At 39.6% G+C, this 26114-nt stretch overlaps 1 protein-coding gene across 1 annotated transcript; it reads left to right on the forward strand.

The window, feature by feature from the left end:
- Positions 1-658: 658 nt before the first annotated feature.
- SPCS2 (signal peptidase complex subunit 2) lies at positions 659-26114 on the forward strand. Its single transcript, XM_081798854.1, has 5 exons — positions 659-816; positions 15794-15877; positions 16645-16804; positions 18420-18555; positions 25341-26114. The coding sequence occupies exons 1-5, from the start codon at positions 703-705 to the stop codon at positions 25525-25527; spliced, it is 681 nt and encodes a 226-aa protein (XP_081654980.1). The 5' UTR covers positions 659-702; the 3' UTR covers positions 25528-26114.

Below are 26114 nucleotides of genomic sequence, written 5' to 3' on the forward strand. Positions count from 1 at the left end.
ACATGCTATCCCGCCTTGCGTAAATTTCTTAGTTTTCTCTTCTGACTGGGCTGTTAAGGGACTACATGAGAGGATGAATATAAATGTACACGGTACACAGCCTTTCAGACGGTAGACACTCAGCAAATGTGAGTTCTCTATTAACACGAAAACATTACTAACAAGTTGACAGTCACCAGAGAAAATAACCAGTAAGTGCTGTAAAAGGGGTAGGACGGATGAAGAACGAGCTCCTGCCGCCCCTTTGGAAACTTTTAGGGCAACGGAGACTCTAATCCCTCACTCAAATTTAGGGCAACGGAGACTCTAATCCCTCACTCAAACTAAGTTTCCAGCCGCACCTGCCTCCGTCGTCGCTTCCGCCTCCGAGGCGTCCCCAGAGGCTGCGTCCCGGCAAAGCGGGATGCGCGCCTGCGAGACTCCCGGAGATCTCGGAGCCGCTCCACGGTGGCGCCTACCACTACCTTCTCCACTCTTTGGTAACCGCGAAGCGGCGGCAAGCCGTGTAGGCAGCAACCGGTGGACGCCACTTCTAATTACTATAAGTCCCGGCAAGCCCCGCGGCCATTTCCGCTGGTCGCCTCTCGTCAGCCAGCCCCGGACTACGGATCCCGACGGACTCCGGGCGGCGTGTCACGCCGTCAGCTTCAGCCAATCGGATTCGTACAAGTAGGAGGGGAGGGAGACGCAGAGGCAGACAAGATGGCGGCGGCGTCTGCACAGGGCGGGAGGATCGGTGGTGGCGGAGGCGGTAGTGGGGCCGGCGGTGGTCCCAACTGCGGGACAGGCAGTGGCCGCAGCGGCTTGTTGGACAAGGTGAGGAGCCGGTTCTTGGGGACAGCCGAGACCTGGGGAGGCCTGGGAGGCGACGAACCCACCTTCCCATCCCCGCCCCCCTTTTCTTGTGTGGCTTCTCAGCGGGTAGACCTCGTCTGGTCCTCCCTCGAAACCCTACCGGCGCATGTAGTCCGGTCTCTCCACACCTCTTTCCTCTTCAGGCCTCATTTCTTCTTGGTAGTGTGCTTGGTCCTTAACGCTGGCCATCACAGCTTCTTAGGATAATTTGATTATTCCTGTATTTCAATGCAGCCGTCACTTTTTTTCGGAGGTGCTGGGGGCCACAGTCGATGTGCCCATTTCACTGATGGGGAAAACAAGCCCGAAGGAATGAACGCAGCTATTCGTAGTCAGTAGTCCCCAAACTCTCCATCACGACCCACCACGCTGGGTTTCGCTACAGATTCCAAGTGCTCCTTGACCTTTTGCTTACTGAAGTTTCTAGGCGTTTTATCACGATACTCCGAATACTGAATTTACTTGAGTATTTACTTACCTTACTGAGCTGACAGGAAACTTCTAAGATTTTGTTTTTCTCTCTCCTTCTTCACCCTTCCCCTTCTTTTTGCCCCTCTGCCCGCCACCAAGTGCAGTAAGTGACTCGGATTCATGAGCTTGCTGCCTGCTCTATTAGCCTCTTTCCCTCTCCGCCCATCCATTCTTTTTTTTTTTAAACTGCGGTTCTAGCAACGAGGCTTAAGGGAAAAGAAAAAAAGGAAAACTGTGCTCCTCAGTTGGCCCTTCTTGCCCTTTGCAGAGCATCTTGGAAGAAACAATTGTATGGTGATGTAGGTCCTAGTATTGGTTCTGCCTCTAATTAGTTAGCTGTGTGACTTTGAAATATGCTTGCTCTCCCTATGTTGCCTCTAAAATGAGGGACTTAGCCTAAAGTACCCTTAGTCCCTTCCAGTTCTCTCATTGTAGGGCCCTGGGCCAGTTTGATGAGAGATGTTAAGCATGGGGGGCTATTAATATAGTAAGGATTTTTTGCTTTAATGGAAAGCAGCTTTCAGACATCCTGTGCCTAACGCATGATAGGTGCCTAAGAAACAAATATGTGATCATATTGAGGGGTTCAGATCCAGGTCTTTTTGCTTCTGTTTTTGGGTGTCATTGGTTTTGAATCACATGGTTCTCAACTCTAACCATTTTTAAGAGAGGAGAACAAGTTCTGGGGATTGGAATGGTAAATTGCTCCAAGACATGGGGAAGTATTGGGAATTGATACTTACTTTCATGCATAAATCCTGCCTTTCTGCTGGTGAGCATCTTACAGCCTATGCTCATCCTGTCCCATTGACTGTTCTTGCTGTCTCCTCCGTTTGGATCATCACCAGCAAACATTAAGCATGGGCATTCTTTACTGAAGAGTATATGGCATCATTGCATTATTCAAAGAACCTAGATTTGAGGATCAAAAGATACAGGCTTTGCTACTTTCAAACTGTATGAAGACTGGCAAGTCAGTTAACCTCACAAAGCTTACCTTCATCTGAAATAGTACGGTTTTGGGGAGAATCAATTGAGGTGATATACATGAATGATCTCTGTAACACATGTTACATACACATATGCAATAGCAGAGGGGAAAAAAATCAAGAATCCTACTGTCAGAAAGTATTCAGTATAGCGGATTATAGGACATAGAGGTACCCCAAATATTAAAAGTATTTGGTGTATTCAGATGTGTGCTTTTTACAGAAATTGAAATGAGAGAGAGAATGATCCCTGAGATCTAATTGATAAGAGGTGAGGGCCCCAGGGGAAGACCTCATGTCTGAGAGTGGAGCTGGGACCTTATTTTGGGAGAGAAGGATGGCATACTACCTAAGAATGTCCTTGAGCAGATGGTGCCTGATGTTTCAGGTAGTGAGTTGACTGGACTGTTCTCTAAGAGACCTGTAGTGATATGAAGGTAGAATCAGATTAAAGAGGGGGCATGGATTGCTTGGAGTAGGAAGCTGTTGAAAGTTTTTGAGGCTATATAAAGTGGTTTTCAGAAAATTAGTTTGGAGAGGTAGAAATTAAAAGCTTTCGAACAGGGTGCCTGGGTGGCTCAGTTGGTTAAGCGACTGCCTTTGGCTCAGGTTATGATCCTGGAGTCTTGGGATCGAGTCCCGCATCAGACTCCCCGCTTGGCGGGGAGTCTGCTTCTCCCTCTGACCCTCCCCCCTCTCATGCTCTCTCTGTCTCATTCTTTCTCTCTCAAATAAATAAATAAAATCTTTAAAAAAAAAAAAAAAAGCTTTCGAACAAGGCCTTATACCATTTTAGTGTGTAGGGTTTATTATAAAAAGTTTAAGTTCTAGTATAGCTTGTTGAAATCCACATGGCCTTGGATAGGTTACATGATGTTACTGAACTTAAATTTCCTTATGTAAATAATGTGGGTTCCCATATGTATTATGGACTTGTAAATATTAAATTGTACAATATTGGTTAAGTGTTCTTTGTGAACAGCTATAAAAATAGAATGACCCGGCAATGAGAACCCCAGCTTGAGTAGCAGCAGTAGATAAAAGGCCTCACAAAGGAGCACTTGACAGAATTAACCAAGGTGTGAGGGACATAGAGGATAGAAAATAAGATCTTTTTAGGTGCTTTTTCTTGGAAAACTTCATTTCAGCTTTACATCAAGTTGTTCCTCTGAATTCTCTAGCATTTATTGTGTATGGGAATTAAGCTGTCACTTATATGACATACTGTGTTATATTTTTTTACCAGTCTGTATTTGTCCAGTTTCCCATGAAAGGTCCTTATAGTGCTCTGAGGCAATCAACACAGAATAAGTACTTGCAGCATTAAATTTAGCAGAGAAAAAAACCCTCAGATCTGCCCCCTCAGTCTAAAGAAACTGCCTCTAGTTGTCTGAAAACTGAAGGTACTGTGGAAGAGAAGATGGGAAAAATGTTATTCTCAGGGGAACAGGATCTGAATGAATAGAGAAGCTTTTGCTCTGCAGAGATTGAGAGGCTGTTATCTTACAGTCTCTTTAATTTTATTTGTCTTTTTTGGGGGGAGGGTTTTTATTTCCTGCAGCTGTAGTTTCACTTGCCATGAAGAAATGTAATAAAGAGATGCAAATGTGCTTCAGTGTGCTTCTAGCTTTCCCTAAGCAGATGTGAATTTCTGCTCCTATGAAACTGACTTTGAGAACAAAGCAGTTCTAGTTTCCTGATCTTAAAAATAGGTATGCAAATGTAATCTTCCAGCCTCCATCACAGAATAACTTACTTAGATCATTGCAGTAAGTTATTTTGCCTAAAATACATCAAAGCATTTTGTTCTACATATCAGGCTGTAAAGAAAATTGCTTGCCTAATTGTTTTAGCTATTAAAATTGACATGTGGTATTAAACCATGCTTTCCAGAACTATATCCAAGTCCTTTTAACCTTGTACATGGATTTCTGTCTCCTGGCTGGATTTGTTTAGGCTATTAAAATTGTTTTGGCTCTGAAAATGTGGTATTAAACTGTGTTTTTTAGAAGTTGTATTCAGACCCTTTTAACTTCATACCTGTTTAACTTCATTTCTGTCTCATGGCTGGACTGTCATCCTGATCCTAAAACAGAGCTTTTATATTTTAGTAGTTGAGAACACAGGCTCTGGAGCCAGCCTATCTGCCTGGCTTTGAATCCTGGCTCTGCCATTTAGCAGAAATGTATTCTTAGGCAAGTTAATAAATTCTTTGTATCTCGGTTTCCTCATCTGTAAAGTGGGAAGAATAATATTTACCTTAAAAGGTGTCTGGCCCTATGTCTAGCACATAGTAAGCACTTAACAAAATATATATATAGTTACTACTAACTAGCTGGTTACTCTGGGCTTCAGCTTCCTTAGATACCTATTTTTTCCTAACACATATAAAGGCTCCATTGGGGTTTTAGTTAAAAATACAGATTTCTGGACCTTATCCCAAACCTGAATCAGATTCTCTGGAGGTGGGACCTGGACAGCTGCTTGTTTTTACACATGGCTGTTTATTTATTTCTTTTCTCTACATTTTAACAGTTACTTCCAGGTTGAGAACTCTCTTAGATTACTTTTTAAATCCCTTCTGGTTCTGATATATTAAGGGTTTTTTGTTTGTTTTTGTTTGGTTTGAAACTGTTCTGCTTAATCAATAGTGGTTTCTCTAAAATGTTTATAATGAAGAGATTTTGAAATTCATATGTTCCAGCATCCTCATTTTATAGACATGGACACAGTTGAAGAGGGGAAGATGAAGCAACTTGCCCAAGATGAGACATTGAGTTAGTTACAGTTCCAGAACCTGACTTCCCAGTTCTTTCTTAATCCAGTGCTCTTAGCTTACTTAGTACATTGCCTCTCATACTAGAGCAGGCCCTGTGCTAACTACTGCAATAGTGGAAAGGACATCTGTTTTGAGGTTGGAAGACCTAGGTTCAAGCCTTGGCTTTGTCACCCATCAACTATGTGTCCTTAGGCCATGTATCTCCTTTTGCTGTCTTCAGTGGTATCTTAGCTTAGATTTCTGGGTGGTATGCCTGAACCCTAACCCACCTCTGACAAAGAAGATGAACAGTTTTATGGCATTGCTGTAGTTTGTGTGTGTGTGTATATGTTTAAGGAAACAAGGTGCTGACTTTTTTTTTGAGAGAGAGAATGAGAGAGCACATGAGAGGGGGGAGGGTCAGAGGGAGAAGCAGACTCCCTGCCGAGCAGGGAGCCTGATGCAGGACTGGATCCCAGGACTCCAGGATCATGACCTGAGCCGAAGGCAGTCGCTTAACCAACTAAGCCATCCAGGCGCCCCAAGGTGCTGGCTTTTTAACATTGTTTTGCAAACTAAACTTTAATAACATCTCAAAACTCATTATTTTTTACTTCATCAAAATTAAAAATTCTTGTGTCAAAGGACACTATTAAGAGAGTGAAAAGATAGTCCATAGAATGAGAGAAAATATTTGCAAATAATATTTCTGGTAAGTGTCTACTATCTAGACTATATAGAGAATGTTACAATCCAATAATAAAAAGACTAACAAAAAGATTTTTTTAAGTGGGCTTCATGCCCAGTGTGGAGCCCAATGCAGGAGCTTGAACTCACGACCCTGAGGTCAAGACCTGACCTGAGATCAAGAGTTGGACACTTAACCGACTGAGCCACCCAAGTGCCCCAAGACAAAGTAATTTTTAAAAGAATAAAGGATTTGAATGACTTTTCTCCATATGAAGATATACAGATGACCAATAAACACATGAAAAGATGCTCAGCATCATTTGTCATTAGAGAAATGCAAATCAAAATCACAGTGAGATACCACTGGAATGGCTATAATAATAATTTTAAAAAGAAAAGAAAAATAATCATTGTTGGTGAGGATGTGGAGAAATTGGAACCTTCCTATATTTCTGGTGGGAATGTAAAATGATGCAGCCACCTTGGAAAAACAGTTTATTAGTTCCTCAGAAAGTCAAACATAGAATTACCATATGACTTAGCATATTTCACTCCTGGGTATAAACATAAGAGAATTGAAAATGTATATCTGTACATAAAAACTTGTACACAAATGATCATAGCAGCATTATTCACAGTAACCAAGAGTAGAAGCAACCCAAGTGGCCAGAAAGTAGATTAGTGGTTGCTGGGGGCAGGGGATCGGGAATGACTACTTACAGGTTATGGGGTTTGTTTATAGGGGATGAAAATATTCTAGAATTAATGGTGATGATTGTACAATATAATAAATGAGATCGTAAAAACCACTGAATTGTACATTTTTATAAATGGTAAGTTTTATGGCATGTGAATTATATCTGTTTTAAAAATTCATTTCTTTTTGTCTTGACAGTGTTTGAGTAACCTCTAAAGCTTCAAATTATTATTATTTTCTTTTTTTTTTTTTTTTAAGATTTTTAAATTTATTTGACAGAGACAGCTAGAGAGGGAACACAAGCAGGGGGAGTGGGAGAGGGAGAAGCAGGCTCCCGGCTGAGCAAGGAGCCCAATGCGGGGCTCGATCCCAGGACCCTGGGATCACAACCCGAGTCAAAGGCAGACGCTTAACGACTGAGCCACCCAGGCACCCCTATTATTATTATTTTCTTAACTAGTCATTCACAATTATGTAACAGAGTGATATCACAGATGTTAACAATCTCCATCTGCCAGGTCCTTTTTTCAGCTGCTGTTTGCACCATTTCTTGGCTCTGATCTCTGTTTTGTCAAATTTCAATAATAGCTTTTTGTATTACTTGAACTTTCAGTAGCATTTGAGTCACTGATCACTTCTTTCTTGAAAGTTTTTTTATGTGGCTTCTAGAAGATAATTTGCCCCTGGTTTTCTTCCTCCTTCATTGCTTCTGTCTTTATTGTCACTATTTTGTTTTCTTCCTGACCTGTAAATATTGGCAAGCCCCTCTTCCTCTATTTGCACTCATCCCAAGGAGGTAGCAGTGTCATGGCTTAAATACCATCTGTAAATTGATGACTTCCACATTTGAATTTTCAACCTGGACCTGTCCTTTGAGCCTTAGACTTATATGTCCAACTTCCTACTTGCCCTGTCCACATGGATATCTAATAGGTATATTAGACTTAAGTAGCCAGAGCCAGTCAACTTACCTGGTTTCTCTGGTGTTGGCACTAATGTTCATGCTCATAATTAACACGTGGTAGTTTCTAACTTCCAACTTAACTCCAGTAATAAATGTAGCTGTTAATAAGCCACTATTAAGTAATTTTCTTTGTAGTATTTCATGGTCATTTTTATAAAAAAAAAATAGATTGAAAATTAAGTATGTTGCCAAGAGCTAAAGTCTTTCTTTGAGATATCATGATATTTCTGAGTTAGGATCTAAATTTGGTGATGGTGCCTATTCTCAAGACAGACATTATTTTCTCCCCAGATTGAACATTTCTTTTATTTTGAATGTATGAATATGGGTGGTAGGGGTCCATATCTCCAACTCAAATAGTAATCTCACCTTTCGAGTCTAACATCAGTTTTTATAATCTTAATTTTGGTTTAGAAAATTCTGAAATCAGGGTGCCTGGGTGGCTCAGTTGGTTAAGCGACTGCCTTCGACTCAGGTCATGATCCTGGAGTCCCGGGATCGAGTCCCACATCAGGCTCCCTGCTCAGCAGGGAGTCTGCTTCTCCCTCTGACCCTCCTCCCTCTCATGCTCTCTGTTTCTCATTCTCTCTCTCGCAAATAAATAAAATCTTTAAAAAAAAAAAAAAAGAAAAGAAAATTCTGAAATCAGTATAACTATAGAGTTTAAAGATCTCAAAGTCAGCACATACAAATGGGTATTTCTCCTCTGCGTCTGTGTGCCTTTTTTCAGAAAATGACATGATAGCTCAGCTATCTTAGCCTGAATTTTTTTATCCCCTTGCTGCTGCTCTTATTCAGGCCCTGCATCTAAATCAATCCCCATCTGATGTATTTATCTCCACTGTTACTCCCTTCTAGACGATCTACCAGGTTGCCACTAAAAAAAAAAACCAAACATGGGGGCACCTGGGTGGCTCAGTCGTTAAGTGTCTGCCTTCAGCTCAGGTCATGGTCCCAGGGTCCTGGGATCGAGCCCCACATCCAGCTCCCTGCTAGGCGGGAAGCCTGCTTCTCCCTCTCCCACTCCCCCTGCTTGTGTTCCCTCTCTCGCTGTGTCTCTCTCTGTCAAATAAGTAAATAAAATCATTAAAAAAACAAAAGAAAACATAATTTGATTGTGTTGTTCCTCTGCTTAAAATATTCTCTATTGCTTGCCTCAGAATAAAGTCCAAGCCCCTTAGCATAGTAAATAAGACTACCTAGGATATATTCCCTCTGTCAAGTGCCTCATCTCCTATTACTTTTCCTCTTTTGCAGCTTATATCCCCTTTCTAAACTGGAGAGACCTTTCAAAGAAGGGAGAGAGAAAGTGTATTAGTTTTTCTTAGAGCCATACTTGGCTCTTTCTAAATCAGAGCCGGGTCCTATTGGCACTGCTCACCTCTGGTAGCCCTCATCTCTTCAGTGCAAATTGAATCTTTTGAGTCTTACTACCCTTTGTCAAGTGAAGGAACTTTATGAAGCAATTCATTGAGGTCTTTATCACTGCATAACTTCTGTTTTCACTTCTATTAAAATAAGAAAATAGAAGTGTTCATGCTGTTGTTTCATACTCAAGACAATTTTGTATTACTGGACATATCCTTAATGACCAAGGATTTTTGTCCTTTTTTGCCTTTAAGGCCAGAAGATGCATGGAGAACAGGAAAAGCCTGTAATCCTCAAATCGTTAAGTCAGAAAATGCTTTCCTGCACTATTTACATATGCTCAAGACCTGGATTGTGTTTAATATTCTTCCGAAGTCCTTAGAAAGTGGAGTTCTTAATGCCATATCTGCAGTGAAATGTCTTTGTAGAACTTTTTATTGTTCAAATTTGCAGCAGAGGTTCGTAACTGAAATGAGTCTTTGTAATGTTCTGTCAGAGCCATCGAATGCGTATTTTCTGTGAATTGGTTAACCATCTAGGTCTGGCAGCAGGTATGCTGGTCCAATAAAGTGTTTTATCTCTTACGTTGGTACTGACAGGGAAGTGATCTCTTTAAAGTTGGACTTTCCGAGCTATATTTTCAGTTAAATTGCAGTTGGTTTTAAAGGGAGGGAAATGGAAAATTCAAATATATTTTGTGGGCTTCGTTGGCGTATTCAAGATTAAAATCTTTTTAAGATTTTTTATGTTATTAATTATAACTTATTAAATAGGAATCAGGTTACTTTGTATGGCTGTCACTTCAGGGATTTGTGTCTTTTTCTTTTGTTTTTGATGACTAATAATTCCTTTCCTTATACCTTGTGGGAAGCAGTGCGGAATAGTGAGAAAGAGAATGGGTTTTGAAATCATGAAAACTCGGTTGAATCCTGGCTTTACCACTTCCTGGCTGTCACTTTTTGCAAATTTCTCAAACCCTTAGTGTCATCTGTAAAAGGAGGATATTAGTTTGAGCTGCTTTATCAAAAATACCATAGATTGGGTAGCTTAAACAACGGAGTTATTTCTCGTGGTTCTGGAGCCTGGGAAGTCTCAGATCAGGGTGCCAGCATGGTTGGGTTCTGGTAAGGGCCCTTCTACTGTTTGTGGACAGCCTTCTTTTATCCTCACGTGGTGGGAAGCAGAGAGAGAGTGGAAGCAAGCTCTCCTGCCTTTTTTGTAAGGGCACTAATCCGTCTCATGAAGGCGCTACCCTCGTGACCTAATTACTTCCCAAAGGCCCACCTCCTCATACTATCTACATTGAAATTAGAATTTTAGGGGAGACATACATGTTTGTCCATAGCAGATGGTAATTGTTCTTAATAGTGTTTTCATAAAGATTAAAAGAGATGGTGTATATAAAACATTTAGCTCAATACATAGGACACATGCACGCAGTAAATTCTGTGGATAAGAATTGAGTGAGATTATTTCAGCCATGTATACATTTGTTAAGTTTAAACTGAAAGTTAACATTTTATAAATCTTTTCCTTCTCTTTTTTCTTCGTAAGAGTTCAGACATCTTTTTAGTAGTAGCTGTTGATGCTGTATTGTGTCCCTGATTCTGAGAACGTTAAAAACATATACTCCCTGTTACTGAGGGAGATGTTATATAAATCCAGCTAACCGTGATGCAGTATATTAGTTTTACATAATTAATAGCAACAACAATAGCTAATTTTTAATAAGTACTTGTTGCATACTAGGCATTTTGCTGTGTCTTATAATTACCATAATTAATCCTCATGGTAACATGTGAAATAGGTATCTTTATCATCTTCATTTTACAATTGAGCAAACTAAGGCTGTAGAAAGATTAAATCATTTGCCCAATATCATCCATTAAGTGAAAAGGTGGGAATTAAAACACAAGTGGTTGGACTCCAAAACTGTAGCTTTTAACCACTATATTGTGCTCCTTTGCACAATAAGGGCCCACCTAATTGGGTGAAGAAAGAGTGCATTTGCTTCCATCTGTTTGTAGTCAGTCTGAAATCAGTTAGGTTCTGGTTTGATTTATAGTACGTCTTTGAGAATAAGGCCACAAACAGAATCTGCCTTGGAGTTGAGTTCAGAGATTAAGACAAGTTAAAAGTAAGTTTCTATCACTGAAGACGGGACAGTTTTATGGTGAGCAATGTATTTGTAACTTAGCCCTAAGTAATTTTGTTGGCTTCACTTACTGGCTGTGTGACACTTAATATCCCTGAATGCTAGTTTTCTAATTTGAAGGACATTGGTTTCCAGATTGAGGATCTGCTTAGGGCCTAGCAGTGGTACACTAGCAGTTTAACAGTGGATGAGAATTGACCTGCAGAAAGACATCATCTTGAAATTTTAGATACACAACATAAAGAACTTTGTTTAAGTTCTTCCAGAAGGGAAAAAGCATTGTATGAGGATCAGGAATCAGAGTGGCTTTAGGAATCCCACAAACTGTTGAGACAGTGGAATAAAACTTTAAAAATTTTTTTTTTTTTAAGATTTTTTTTTTTTTTTTTTTTATTCATGAGAGACAGAGCGAGAGAGAAACGCAGAGGGAGAAGCAGGCTCCCAAGGAGCAGGGAGCCCGATGCGGGACTCGATCCCAGGACCCTGAGATCATGACCTGAGCCGAAGGCAGACACTTAACCATCTGAGCCACCCAGGCGCCCAAAACTTTAAAATTTTTGAAGAGAACTTATTTCTCTTAAGTGTGAGGGTGGAATAAAAAGACATTTTCAGGTGTATAGTCTCAAAATTTATTTCCCATGTGCATTCTTCAAGGAAGCCACTAGAGGATGTGTTCACCAGATCAAGGGAACCAAGAAAAGAGTAAAACATGGTGTCTAAGAAAAGGAGGTCCAGCCCACGAGGAGGTTAAGGGAAATAGTAAATAGTAATAGTAAAGGGAAATTCCAGGGTGACAGCTATACAGCAGGCCTGGAAAGCAGTTCACCCAGATCACAGCAAGTCAGGAGGTCTAAGACCAATTTCTCTAAAAAGATGAAATTCACAGAATGCTGAATACTTTTGCACATATTGAGAGGAGATTTAAACAATTGGGAGAGAATTCGAAACTACACTGGTGACAAATATATTGATTAAAAACAACAACCCAAACATCAGTAGCTCCAAGGAAAGCAAAAGCTATCAGGAAAGAAAAAGTAATCCTGGTATGCTACATGACTCATCTGTGAATAGCATTTATAGTCATAACATTATTCAAACTGTATAATGATCTAGCCAAAATTAAGCTATTATATAAGACCAGATCACTAGTGATCTGCTATGGCTGTATTAAAAAGATGGTGGGGAGGAGCAGGAAAAATTAATGTGAGTGTGGCAGGGGATGAAATGGCTAAATTTCCTCTTTCATAGTGAGAAATTTATAGATTTAATGTCAAAAACTGAAAAATTAAGAAATAAGAATGTAAATGTTTTTTTTTTTTATAGAGATGAATATATTTAAAAAAGTTAAAAGGAGATAAAAGTAGTGTGTCTTTCTGGAGAATGGGATTGACAGTAGCAGTGGTCTTAAAGTCAATACCTGTGATTGTTGATTGGGCCCAGTATACATGTATCTGTAATATGCGGGAGGGAATGTGTGGGAAAGAGGAACTGTGTGAAGTTACAGCATCTGCTATATCTTAATTGGCAATATATTGCCTGTATCAGGGATCCCCAAGACTACTTTGTTCAGTGATTCACTAGAAGGACTCACAGGACTCAGTGTGTAGTTGTACTCATGGGCAAGGTTTATTTCAGCAAAGGAAAAAGATCCATAGGATGGAAGTCTGGAGGAAACCAAGTGCAAGATGCCAAGAGTCTTCTCCCAGTGGAGTCCCATAAGTTGTGTTTAATTCCTCTGGCAACAGTGATCTAACAGTACATGTGGAATGTTTTCTGCCAAGGGAGCTCATTAGAAACCTAGTGCACAGGTTTTTTACTGGGGGCTGATTAAGTATGCACCCTCTGCCTAGCCTGTGCCCCCCAAATTCCAGACTCCTAGAAAGAAAACTGGTATTTAGCATAAACCACATGATTTATATAAACAGTTTAAGCACAATGAGCCACTCTTAATCACGTAGGAGAAGTTTTCTATCAGTGTAGGAGACTGTTTACCAGCCAACTTTCCAACACCAGCCTTTCTAGCAGGCCTTTCTAGGGATGGCAGTCTCACACCTATATTACCTCTTTTCTGCACAGAGCCTTTCTTCATAATTTATCCTGTGAGGCCCCACATGAAAGAAGCCAACCTTTGCTTTGCCATTTTATTACAAAAGGAAAGCAATTTGCACTTACGGTTGAGGAAGGTAAGAGTGAGAGAAAAAAGTTTCTAAAATGCCCTGAATAGCAGTAGAGAGAAAATAGAAGAGTAGCATACATTTTAGTTGATGAGCAGTTTTGAGAATGACAGAAAATAAATCAGAAAAATAAGCGCCTAATGTCCACCCTCCTGCCCTTTTTCCAGAAGTCTCTGTACTACAGCAGAGATGCTGTTTCCTCTGAAATAGGCTGAAGGTTTTTTTCATGCACCCAAAATGGATGATGCTCCCATCTCTTCAGAAATCATATAATAAACTTTCTTTGAGATTCAGTAGAAATGTTCCTGTGCCACTTACTGAAGATTGCTTCTAGGTACCAGAACTGTGGAGGTAGATCTAGGGCTATTTCATCACCTGCCGTAATGGCTTCTTCTGTGTTTAATCCCCCGAAGTTGCCAATAAATTATCCTCTGAATTGTAAAGGCAAGTTTCTTTTCTGTAATGCCCTGCAGGTAGTAATGTGCAGCTTGAGTGTCTATGAGAATATGATTTTTCTTTTTGGAATGACTCCAAAATTTTTTAATGACTTTGTTTCACAAAAATTTGAATTGTGGATTCTGGCTGTACAGGTTTCTTTGGCTTGCTGTTACCAAAATGGAATTTACTTAACTAAGTGTAAGTGAGCTATTTAGTAGAAAGCCTATTAATTTCTTCTTGGTTCAGTCTATTTTTAAAAGTAGGTGTCGAGTGTGATTTGTAGGAGGAATCACTATTATAGCATGCTGCCACGAGTAATTTGCTCAAAGAAAATTCTTGTTTTTATCATACATGAAGGGAAAAAACCTTGATTGACTTTTTAATCAGTTGAAACATGACTGTTGTAATTCATGTATTTTCACTCAACAAACTTCACAGTTTTTCTTCTTTGTGTAATAGTATATAGGATCACAATTTTTAAAAAAGCAAGTTTGATGAATTCTATTTCTACATTCCTTTAATATCTTCTCAATTACTTTTTACAGGTATTCTGTCTCATTTCTTGTATACAGTATCTCTGATCTTGTGCTCAATCAGAAAGATAAATACAAAGTTCTCTTCTCTGTCTTTAGGTAAAATCCATTCTAAAGTCAAGTGAATTTTGGATTGCCTGCTGGTTTGTAATTTTTATGAAATATGGTATTTGTTCACCTGATATAAAAAATTAAGAGTTGAGCATTATGATCTATAAAAGACAGGTTTATCAGATTATTTGTAGTACCCTGTTCCACGTAAGCTACGTTCATGTAGTCATTTGCATTTGAGAACATTTTTTACTATATAAAATGTTAATGTGTTTAAAAATTTAAAAGGCATTCTTTTTAATCAAATAGTTTAAAGTGCTTTGAAAAAAATAAAAATCAAAAAAGGCATACATTGAGAAGTCAGTCCCACTCTTGTCCCTCGACCTTCTCAAGATATCTGGGTGCACCAGTTTGTTTAACCAGTCCCCTATAGTTGAGTATTTGAGTTACTTTTCACTATTAAAAACACTGCTGCAGTGAGTAGCCTTGTATATTAGTTCATGTGTATGCAGATACGGAAAAATTCCCATAAGTAGAATCCAAGGTGCTAAATTGTTTTAGTATATGTTGTACCATTTTGAATTTCTACCAACAATGTGAGAGACAATCACTTGATTCTAACTAGCACAGTATTGGGAAACCTTTCTATACCTCTGTAGATGAGGGAAATTGAAATGGGGTTTGTCCAAAGTCATACAATTAACTGAGAATAAGACTTGATTTTTTAATTCAAAATGTTCTTTCCAACAGACTACACTGGACTTGCTGTTTTCCTACAGTTAAGATATGCTGGTAAAATATAAAAGTTGTTAGCTGACAAAGATCTATTAAAAGAGACCTTCCTCATTTTGTTAGTGTCTGAAAGTTCATGGATGTAAATTGTCTTAAGTTTTGTGGTCATAGAATGAAAGGATGAACAAGTGGAGCTTTTTTCCTTGTTCCCACATTTGGGTAAAATGAGGATGGAATATGTGAGTTCACACAGTAGTCTCTGTAACCCAGGTAAATGTTCTGGTTTGGGGCTTGTAGATTTAACTTTCCAGCATGGAGCCTTGGCAACATCATATGAGTACCACCTGATTCTAGTGACCTAGTCTCCTTCAACTTTCATTTTTTTAAGTGTTTGTCTTTTAGCTGTCCGACATCAGGGGACAAGGAGTAAATGTACATATACTTGAAGATGCTCTTGTTAAGTAGAAATGCAACCAAGTAAATTTTAAAGATCTGATTGGCTTTAATAATAGATTCATGAATCGGCCAGCATCCCATCCAGCAAGTAGAGGGAAGCTCCAAAAGGCTACAGAAATGGAAAGATTTTTAAAGCTAGAGAGGGTGTGGAAAAAAGGAAGTTATTAGTGAAGAAACCATTGTTTTAAGGAATGGAAGGGGTCGGGGGGGTCTATCAGTAAATTTCCTAGTGCTGACCAGGAAGTTCCTCTGTTGACTGGTTAAGGGATATATTTCTTGGGGGTTGAAACTGCACTTAGGTTAGGTACTAGGTGTTAATTTACTGACTTGAGGTCTTAATATAAGTGACACCATTTTGGGCCTGGGTCAGGGGGTGGGCGTTTAAACACTCTTAAGGAAGTAGTTCGTTTTACTTTCCGTAAGATGCTATATCTCTTGGTGCACAACTTTTCTATTTTACAGTGGAAGATTGATGATAAGCCTGTAAAAATTGACAAATGGGATGGATCAGCTGTGAAGAATTCTTTGGATGATTCTGCCAAAAAGGTATTTTCTTGAGGTGGAATTCTGTTAGCATATATATAGCTTATGACACGTCTGTAGGATCTTTTTTTCTGTGACTTGGAGTGACTGTAGTTGTTAGTTTTAGGAATTGAGCCATAAAGCAGTTTCTGAAATCCTTACAGTAAATGTGGGGAACATGTGTTAAAATGTTAGCTACCTCAAGCCTCTGTCAAATTCTCTAATTTTTGAATTCCAGAAAGCTGGTGATCTGTTGTTTTTGAGGTTAATTAGCCTAGAGCCAAGAGGGTTGAGGGAATATAGGACATTCATTCATGATTGGTCATCTCTCTATTTAAAAAGGGAAGAGGGGCACCTGAGTGGCTCACTCGGTTAAGCCTCTGACTCTTCATTTTGGCTCAGGTCATGATCTCAGGGTTGTAAGATCAAGCCTCACGTCAAGCCTCTTGTTGGACTCTGCAGTGGGCGTGGAACCTGCTAAAATTCTCTCTCTCTCTCTCTGCCCCTCCCCCCTTCTCTCTTTAAAAGAAAAAAGCGGGGGGACTTTTAGCTTCATCCCAGGGGAGAAGTTGGGGATTAAAAAAATGTATGAGAAGTTGATGAACTTTTTCTCTGGGCTCATTGTGAATAGCTTGAGTCTTTTTTTGCTTGGAGTGGTAAAATCCTGATTGGAGAGAGCTATTGGTAATTTATATGGTTCTTAACATATTTTAATCATGGAAATTAAGAATAAAAGCAGGTACTAGGAAGGAAGCAATCCTGTGCACTTGATTCCTTGTTCTTTTTACTAGGTACTTCTGGAAAAGTACAAATATGTGGAGAATTTTGGTCTGATTGACGGTCGCCTCACCATCTGTACCATCTCCTGTTTCTTTGCCATAGTGGCTTTGATTTGGGATTATATGCACCCCTTTCCAGAATCTAAGCCTGTTTTGGCTTTGTGTGTCATATCATATCCTTTTATTTATGCTCAGGTTTGTTTCTGTTGTGACTGCTTATTAAAATCTCTACTGATAATTCTCCCTGCTCCCTACAAAAGACAAACTGATTCCAGGGCCCACTAATGTTAGAATTTAACATTATGAGCTATGGCATCTGTAACTTTAGTTATTATCATTGATATTTGAGATTTAATGTGGTTATTTTATCTTTAATTCTGTTTAGTTATTGTAGAGATCATTATCTTAGTATGAGTGCCTAATAGGAAAACACACATTATAGTGAGACCCAGTTCTCATTTCTAGCCTGCCACATTCCCATTATACCTGGTCTGCTTCAAGAAACTCATTCCAGGATATTAGGGAAGGATCAGACTTTGGAGGTTCAGGTTTCCTTGAAGCTGAAGGGCTGGACTGGACATGCTCATATTGAGCATGAGATAGAGGTGTGGCTTGTATAACACGGAATTAAATTCTGTTCTGGAGCTCGAGAACCTGGGTTTGAAGTCCAAGCTGTTTTGTGATCTTGTGATAATAAGAACTTAACTTACTGGAGACGTTTGAATGCTGCTCAGTTACAAATATGGGCAATACACATTCAGAATTAAAAAGATTAAATGAGACATGTTTGGTAATGTAATCTGCTCTCAGATTCTTTTCTTTCCCCTCTCCTTTTATGATAAAAGTAGAATCATGTTTGTTACCTATCCACCTTGATTATTTCTCAAAAAGCTAAATTCAGAGAACTTATATTATTACTATAATTATAAAAATTCTACTTGTTCATAGTAACAGTTTTCTTGTGATTCCCACCACCTCCTCCCTAAGTCAGTCTGGACATACTGCACTTTTCTTTGTAACTTAGAAAAATACATTGGATGTCTTTTCATGTTGGAATATATAGGACTGCCTTATTCCTAATATCCACATAGTATTTTTGAGTGTCTGCTATGTGCCAGCACTGTACTAATTTAAAACAAATCATTTTGGTAGGCAGTTTACTTTTCTTAACAGTGCTGCCACTACCTGAAGTATTTCTAAAAAATGTGCTTTGGGGATTTTTCTTCTAGCAAGCCGTTTAATAAAGCAGGCCCTGATTATAAATGGTATTATCCAAATAGATAACAAATCATAGTCCCAGAATTGGCACCTTCACTCCTTTTAGTAATCAGATAAATCATCCCAGTATGATTTTTTTCACCATCAAGGCAGTTCCAAAGAATATGCCATAGGTTCTGGAGGCAGTTCCCAAAGCAGTTCCAAAGAGGTTTAAACCATGAGGGCAACATTATTACAAATATATGGCCTCCCAAGAGAACTACCATGATGACATTTCATTTGTTTGGTGTTTAAAGCAAAATATCTTTCTGTTTTTATAATCATGTCAGTTTTACATATATTGGTAATGACTTCTCTGTGCTAGACACTGTGTGTGTGTGTGTATATATATGTATACACATACACAAGGATGAAAAATAAAATAGCTAAATTTTCAGTGTTTTTGCAGCAAGATGAAACTATCTTCTCTAGGATTATCATTATGGAAGTTTTCATAGCCCTTGCTTGTCAGTTTGTGTTATTTCTTTGTGTGTGTATGTTTGTGTGTTTTCTCCTTAACTTTATCTGAACCTATTTTGTGATGATGGGGATCCTGACCATTTATACCTCATATAAGGAGAAGAGCATCTTTCTTGTGGCCCACAGGAAAGATCCTACAGGAATGGATCCTGATGATATTTGGCAACTGTCCTCCAGTCTCAAAAGGTATGACTATCCTCATAGATCCTTTAATCCTGCCGTTGGGTTTTCTCTGGTAGTCGAGTCATCTTCAGCAGTAGACTATTTTATTGTATGCTTACTCCATGCAGATCATAGTGCCTGTCGTGTAAAACAAAGTAAGGGGTATGAATGGTCTAGAAGGTTTTTCCTAGCATTGTACTTCTGAGATTGTGTCATCACAGAAGTGCTCTGAGGATAAACGTGGGAGAAAGAACTTTGGTGGAAGGATGAAGAATGAGTCTTTCCCTCTGGCCAATAAATTGAGCCAATTAGAGTACAGAACTATGAAGGCCAAAGGTGTGAAGTGAGTTATCATTGAAGAGCCCCATTAGCTTCTATGTCTTCTGTGATCTTGACGGCAGTCTGTGCAATCAGGAATTTTTGCAGCAATGCACTGGGCAACTCAGAGAAGCACATTTCAGTGTTTCTGATCAGCTGTGGGTGTAACTTCATGCAGGTGATACCTGAGGTCTTTTTAGGGATCCAGAGCTGGGTTTAAATTCCAGCTCTTCTCTCTCTAGCGGTATAGCTTCCTGTATATCATGTAAACTGTTTGAGCTTTAGTCAAAGCTGGATCACGAGGGTCTCATAGAGTTGTTGAGAAGATGCCAGCTGGTATATATACCAAGTGTAAAAATAGCAAACGTCTGTGGAGCATTAACCATATACTGGGTATCATGCCAAGTGCATTATCTCATTCAAACCTTAGAACAACCCATTTTATGGATAAGAACACAGACCCAAAGGGTTTAATTAATTCTTCCAGGGTCCTAGAGCCTAGTGAATTCTAGTAGGTGTTCCGGCCCACATCTGAGTCCAGACCTCATGCTCTTAGTTACTATCCTAAAAACACAGGGGATAGGTCCTAGCACCTGGTAGGCTCTTAAATTACAAGTACAGTTATTCACATATACAAAGGTAAGTGTAGCATCAACACCAAACAGCCTCTCTCATTACCAGCTTGTGAAGATGCTATGAGGAGGAGTGGAATGTCCTTCTGGGGTTCCAGCTGAGTTCTCCTGGCAGGGCTCCCAGCTGCCTTTTGACCTCAGCCATCATAAATTTATGATGCCAGGCCCCTGAAACAGAGTTGCAGAATTCTAGACCCTAGCAACATCTTGATTTCTTTATTTTCATTCATACATTCCATTTCATTCATATGTACATTCATATACAGAGTGTGTGTGTGTGTGTGTGTTTTAAAGATTTTATTTATTTATTTGGGAGAGAGACCAGAGTGAGAGAACAAGCACGGGCTGGGAGGAGGGGCAGAGGGAGAGGGAGAAGCAGACTCCCCGCTGAGCAGGGAAGCCTGACATGGGGCTCCATCCCAGGACCCTGGGATCACGATCTGAGCCGAAGGCAGATGCCTAACTGACTGAGCCACCCAGGTGCCCCTACCCAGTGTATTATTTTTTTAACAGCTTTACTGAGATATAGTTCACTTACCATACAGTTCACACACTTAAAAGTGTACAGGTCAGTGGTTTCTAGTGTGTTTACAGATACTGCAGCCATCACCACAGCCAACTTTAGAACATTTTCATCATCTCAAAAAGAAACCCTGGGGGCGCCTGGGTGGCTCAGTTGTTAAGCGTCTGCCTTCGGCTCAGGTCATGATCCCAGCATCGTGGGATTGAGCCCCGCATCAGCCTCCCTGCTCGGCAGAAGCCTGCTTCTCCCTCTCCCACTCCCCCTGCTTGTGTTCCCTCTCTCGCTGTGTCTCTCTCTGTCAAATAAATAAATAAAATTCTTTAAAAAAAAAAAAAAGAAACCCTGTACCCTTTAGCTATCCTCTCCCTATCAACCTGCCCCATTCCCTCAGTCTTAAGTCACACCACTGATCTACTTTCCGTCTCTATAGATTTCTCTGTTCTGGACATTTCATCTGAATGGAATCATAGAATATATGGTCTGACTGGCTTCTTTCACTTAGCATAATGTTTCCAAGGTTCATACATGGTGTGGCATGTATCAGTATTTCATTTCTTTTTATGCCAAATATCCCATTACATGGTTATACCACATTTTGTTATCCATTCATTACTTGATGGATATTTGAGTCATTTCAACCTTCTTGGCTATTGTGAATAATGTTGCTATAAATAATCACATACAAGTTTTTGTGTGGACATACGTTTTCATTTCTCAGGTAATGTCCTAGGAGAGGAATTGCTGGGTCATATGGTAACTCTTTTTTTTTTTAGAGATTTATTTATTTGAGAGAGCGTGTGCACGCACACACACACACACACAAGCAGGGGGAGGTGGGGAGGGACAGACAGAGAGGGAGAGAGAATCTTAAGCAGACTGGCGCCAAGTGCGGAGCCTGACACGGGATTTGATCTCACGACCCTGAGATCATGACCTGAGCCGAAATCAGGAGTCGGGTGCTTAACTGACTGAGCCACCCAGGTGCCCTATATGGTAACTCTTTTTAATTGCTTGAGGAATTGCCAGACTGTTTTCCAAAACCACTGCACCATTTTCAATCCCCCTAGCAGTGTACGAGGATTCTGATTTTTCCTCCTTCTTGCTGATTTTTACCAGCTGCCACATCGTTTCCTGTGGCGAGGAACTATGCCATCCCTGTTGCTTCTCATTTCAGTTAAATACAGATTCACTTCTCTTTCCTTGAAGGTAGCTCCTGGCTCATTGGCACTCTAGCATAGCTCCTTTTGGAAGTCTTGGTCATTTCATTATCCAAATAGATGATGGATTCCAGTTCTCTGGCTTCTCCTCTGATCATCTTGTTTTCTACCATGTCTTAAACACTTATTTCCTGGACATATCCTAGACTTTGCTGATAACTAATTACCTTCTATAATTTCAGTTTTGAGTATCCCAGTCTCTGATCATTGCTTCCTCTTTTTCTGGTTCTCTTGTCCTAGTGGTTCTTCAGCCCCAATGGCATCTTTGATCCATTGAGCCTCCCAACTTTTCATTGTCCCTTTTCTCCTTCACTGTCTCACTTCTTCCTTACCCAACTTAGATTCCATGGCATTTCTGTAGTCTAGTTACTCTCACTGTCCTAGAGCATCTTTCATACCTTCCTCTGTCCTCAAACCTACCCTCCTCTCTCATCTTTACTCTCGGCTTCTTTTGTTGCTGAGAGGATCAAAGCAGTCAGAAGCCTCCCATCATTACCTGCTTGCAGTGCTCTTCAGTTGGCTTCTTCCTGAGTTCCTGTCTACAGCCTTCTGTCTATTTGTCCACTAGGTTCTCTCCCTTTTCATTTACTTGATGTTTCCCTCTCTGCTGGATCATTCCTTGTGGCATACAAACATGCTGTCATTTCTCCCAACTAAAAAAAAATTGGGTTTGTTCCTCTTATTCTCCTCACATAGTCTTATTTCTCTGCCCCCCTTTTCTTCTCTCACTATCTCTTGGATCTGCTTGTCTTTATTTCTCTTTTCTCATCTTACTCGACCAGCATTTGATAGTGGATCACTCTCTCCTTGTTATACTTTTTTTTTTTTATACTAGGTTTCTAGGATACCATAATCTTCTAATTTTCTTCTTAATGTCTGCTTTTTAGTCTCCTTTGTGATGCCTCTAAATTTGAAATGCTGCTAGTGCTTGTTCCTAGCACCTCTTCTCTTTCTATATTTGCTCGCTAGGTGTAATCTTATCTAGACTCTGAAGACTTTAAATACCATCTATATGATGAAGATCTCTGAATCTGTATTTTCATCCTGCACCTCTGTCCTCAACTCCCAGATATATTCGTTTCCTGTTTGACATCGGATCCTAATAAGCATTTCAAAATCAACACATTCAAAACCTAACTCAGCTATCCCTCATCCAAACCTGCATCCCTCCGGTTTTCCCCATCTCAATAAATGGCACTTCCATCCTTCTAGTTACTCAGTCCAGAACTCAGTCATTTTGACTGCTCCCTATTAGTCTTTCCGGTAGTCTGTCAGCAAATCCTGTCAGTTCTGCCTTCTAAATGTATCAGTCTGACCACTTCCATTTCTTCTGCTACTTCATCTCTCAGTTAGGTTACTGTAATAATGTCTTCATGGACCTCCACAGCTGCTCTCCCTGCTGATAGTCTATTTCCAGTACAGCAGGCAGAGTGATCTTTTTAGAACAGAAGGCAGATCAACTCAATCCTCCGCTCCAAACCTGTCACTCTGAGAAAAATCTAAATCCTAAGCCCAGCTTAGAAGTCCATACTCATCTGTTCTCTGCACCCCACACACATAATGCACACACAGCCCTTATCTCCTGTGGCTTCTTCCTCTCTCATACCATTCTGTTCTTCAGACATTCCATGCATGTTCTTGCCCTAGGGCCATTGCATTTGCTGTGAACTCTGCTTGGATTATTCTTTTTCCAGATAGCTTGTTCTTCTCTTCTCTTCTTCAGGGCCCTGCTCAAATATCTGCTTAATGAAGCCTTTCTTGTCTACTATATATAAAACATCATATTTTGTATTTTATTGTTGGTTCTTTCATATACACTAAAGTAAAAGTCCCAGAAGGCAGAGTTTTGTCTCTTATGTTCACTGCTGTATATCCTTAGCATCTGAAACTGCCTGACATGTAAAGTTAGGACTGAATAAATATTATATAATTATTCTATAATAACATATTGTTATATTTTCCTGAAAATATTTTAGATGTAATAATTACATGTTGTGTAATTATATAATATATAAGTTGTATACTACATATTGTAAATACTAACTGAAGTGCATCAGATCACAACTCATCAGATCATGTCCTACCATCAAAGCCATGGAACTGCCAGTGGAACTGGGCCTAAAAGTTTCGAGATTATTGTGAAATCAATTAATGGCAGTTGACTTGAGTTTGAGAAAAGTTTTGAGGTGTTGAAAATAGTTTAAGGACTTTCAGTCATAGCTATCCAGGTTGGGAGTAACTGGCTAGAGGACAATTTTTTTTTTTTTTTTTAGTATGGTTGACACATGATGTGACATTAATTTCAAGTGTACAACATAGTGATTTAGCATCTCTGTAGTTAGCTCACCACAAGTGTAGCTACTATCTGTCCCCATGCAGTGCTCTTATAGTATATTGACTTTTATCCCTGTGACTTATCCATTCCATAACTGGAAGCCTGTGTCTCCCACTCCCCTTCACCCATTTTGCCCATCCTCCCAGCCACCTCCCCTCTGGCAACCATCAGTTTGTTCTGTGTATTTACAGGTCTGATTCTGTTTTTTGTATGTTTAATTCATTTGTTTTGTTTTTTGGATTCCACATATAAGTGAAATGATGTGGTATTTATCTTTCTCTGGCTTATTTAATTTAGCATAATACCCTCTAGGTCCATCCACGTTGTCGGTCACAAATGACAAGATCTTGTCCTTTTTTGTGACTGTGTAATATTCCATTGTTTATATATACCACACCTTCTTTATTCATTTATTGATGGACACAGTATCTGAGTTGACACTGCTTCCATATCTTGGCTATTGTAAATAATGCTGCAGGAAATATAGGGGTATGTATCTTTTCAAATTAGCATTTTCGTTTTCTTTGGGTAAATACCCAGTAGTGGAATTACTAGATCATATGGTAATTCTGTTTTTAATTTTTTGAGGAACTTCCACATACTGTTTTCCACTGTAATTGGCTGCACCAATTTACATTCCCACCAGAGTGTTCCTCTTTCTCCACATCCTTACTAACACTTGTTATTTCTTAGACAATAATTTATTGAGCTATGATTTTTTGAGCACTGGTTAATAATAGGCACTGTTTTAACCGTGACAGTAATCCTGAAAACTAGGTGGTAGCTTTCCTGTTTTAAACATGCAGGAACAGAGGCTCCAGCAGTTGCTTCCTCTAAAGGTAGTAACAGCTTGACAATCCACTGAATGTGCCCTAATTAAATGGAGACAGAAACAAACAGGTCACAGTCGGGGGAGGAACATCAGCCTGCCAGAGGTTGATTTTTATAAACCCTCTTGAAGGGTAGAGATAGCAAAGGCCTTCAAGATACCTTAAGACTTAGGTAAAGAATCTCTGGAATTCATGTAGTTAAAGATTTATCTCTGGCCTGGAATACGGGTAGAACCTGGAACTAGATTGATTACAGGGAACAAGGACTGAGCAGCCTGGAATTGGTGAACATCTCTGGAAAACAAAGGTTCTTCATTTATTCATAAAATTTGGTTGTCTACCGAGTGCCAAGCTGGGAATAGAAAACAAATAAGACTGAATTCTTGTCCTCAAGAATCTTTGAGTTTAGTGAAGAACACAGATACATAAACATCATTTCAGTAGATAATTTGATTGACAGCATGGGAGCCTAGCATTAGACCCGGCATATGCTAGGTGCTCAGTATCTGAGTTGACAGTAGATGGTGTCGTGTATGACAAAGAAGAGACATCTGACCCAGTTTGGGAAGGGTATCCCAGAAAAGTTTATGCCCTAATATTAACAAATGGGAACTAGTCAGGTGAGATTAGAGAGAAGTGTCTACTAGGAAGACCCTTCTAACATAACAAGTGTAAAGTTCAGAGGTAAGAGGGTGGGGGTCCATATATCTTAATGGTCTATGACAAAGTAAAGGAGGTTGACACAGTAAATAAGGCAGACATGGCAGTACCTATGAATCAGAACTCGTATTTTGAAGGCAATTAGGCACCCTGGATTTTTTTTTTTTTTTAAGGAATAGCTCTGTGTGTTACCTGTATCACCAGTAGCCAGCTCAGCCCTATTCTTCAAAACCACTTGATGCTCTAGTGCTACTTGTTGAATCTCTATCTTTGGTTTTTATTATCTTTGCTTAGGTTCGATGACAAATACACTCTGAAGTTGACATTCATCAGTGGAAGAACAAAGCAGCAGCGAGAGGCCGAATTCACCAAGTCCATTGCTAAGTTTTTTGACCACAGCGGGACACTGGTCATGGATGCATATGAGCCTGAAATATCCAGGCTCCATGACAGTCTTGCCACAGAAAGAAAAATAAAATAGCCTATTCTAAAAGCAGCCATCTTTGCTGGATCATGCTGAATTTCGGGGTGAGGGAGAAGGAAACAGAACTTAAAATGGATAAAGTAAGATATGTTAAAAATGTCCCTGTTTTGTCCTGAAATTTTAGTCCATTCTGGATAAATAGGATTTTCTAGTTCAGATATGAGAAGTTGTAGCTCTGATATCTAGCTTTAGCCTTGGTCTTCTGATTGTGTTGTTTTGATTTGCTTTTCTGGAAAAGCATTTTTGCTAGCAGCCACACAGACTTCGTCCTTCATACCTAGCAGTACTTTATATCATATAGCTTTGTGCCATGCAGCATTTGAAGGCTCCGTTTTGAAATTGTTAACCTGTTGCTGACTTTATTGTGTTAATTCCTATTTCAACAGCTATTTCCCTTAATTCAGGATACAACTTCTTGTGTATGACAGCTTTCCTTCACACACCATTTTTGTGGGTGTGTATATATCTGACTTGGGGAGAATTGGAAAAAAACACATCTTTTTAATTTGTTTAAAACAGACCTTCTGCCTGTTACATTTTGTGCTCTTAACCAATTAAAGAAGCCAATGGCATTTTTAATTTTA

The sequence above is a fragment of the Leptonychotes weddellii genome, chromosome 11 (genome assembly GCF_054177405.1).
Source record: "Leptonychotes weddellii isolate Sample4059 chromosome 11, ASM5417740v2, whole genome shotgun sequence".
Taxonomy (NCBI): domain Eukaryota; kingdom Metazoa; phylum Chordata; class Mammalia; order Carnivora; family Phocidae; genus Leptonychotes; species Leptonychotes weddellii.

Coding starts and splice junctions, on each gene's coding strand:
- SPCS2 (XM_081798854.1), top strand. CDS start 703: ATGGCGGCGGCGTCTGCACAGGGCGGGAGGATCGGTGGTGGCGGAGGC. Junction 817..15,793: donor GCAGCGGCTTGTTGGACAAG/GTGAGGAGCCGG, acceptor TCTATTTTACAG/TGGAAGATTGATGATAAGCC. Junction 18,556..25,340: donor CTGTCCTCCAGTCTCAAAAG/GTATGACTATCC, acceptor ATCTTTGCTTAG/GTTCGATGACAAATACACTC.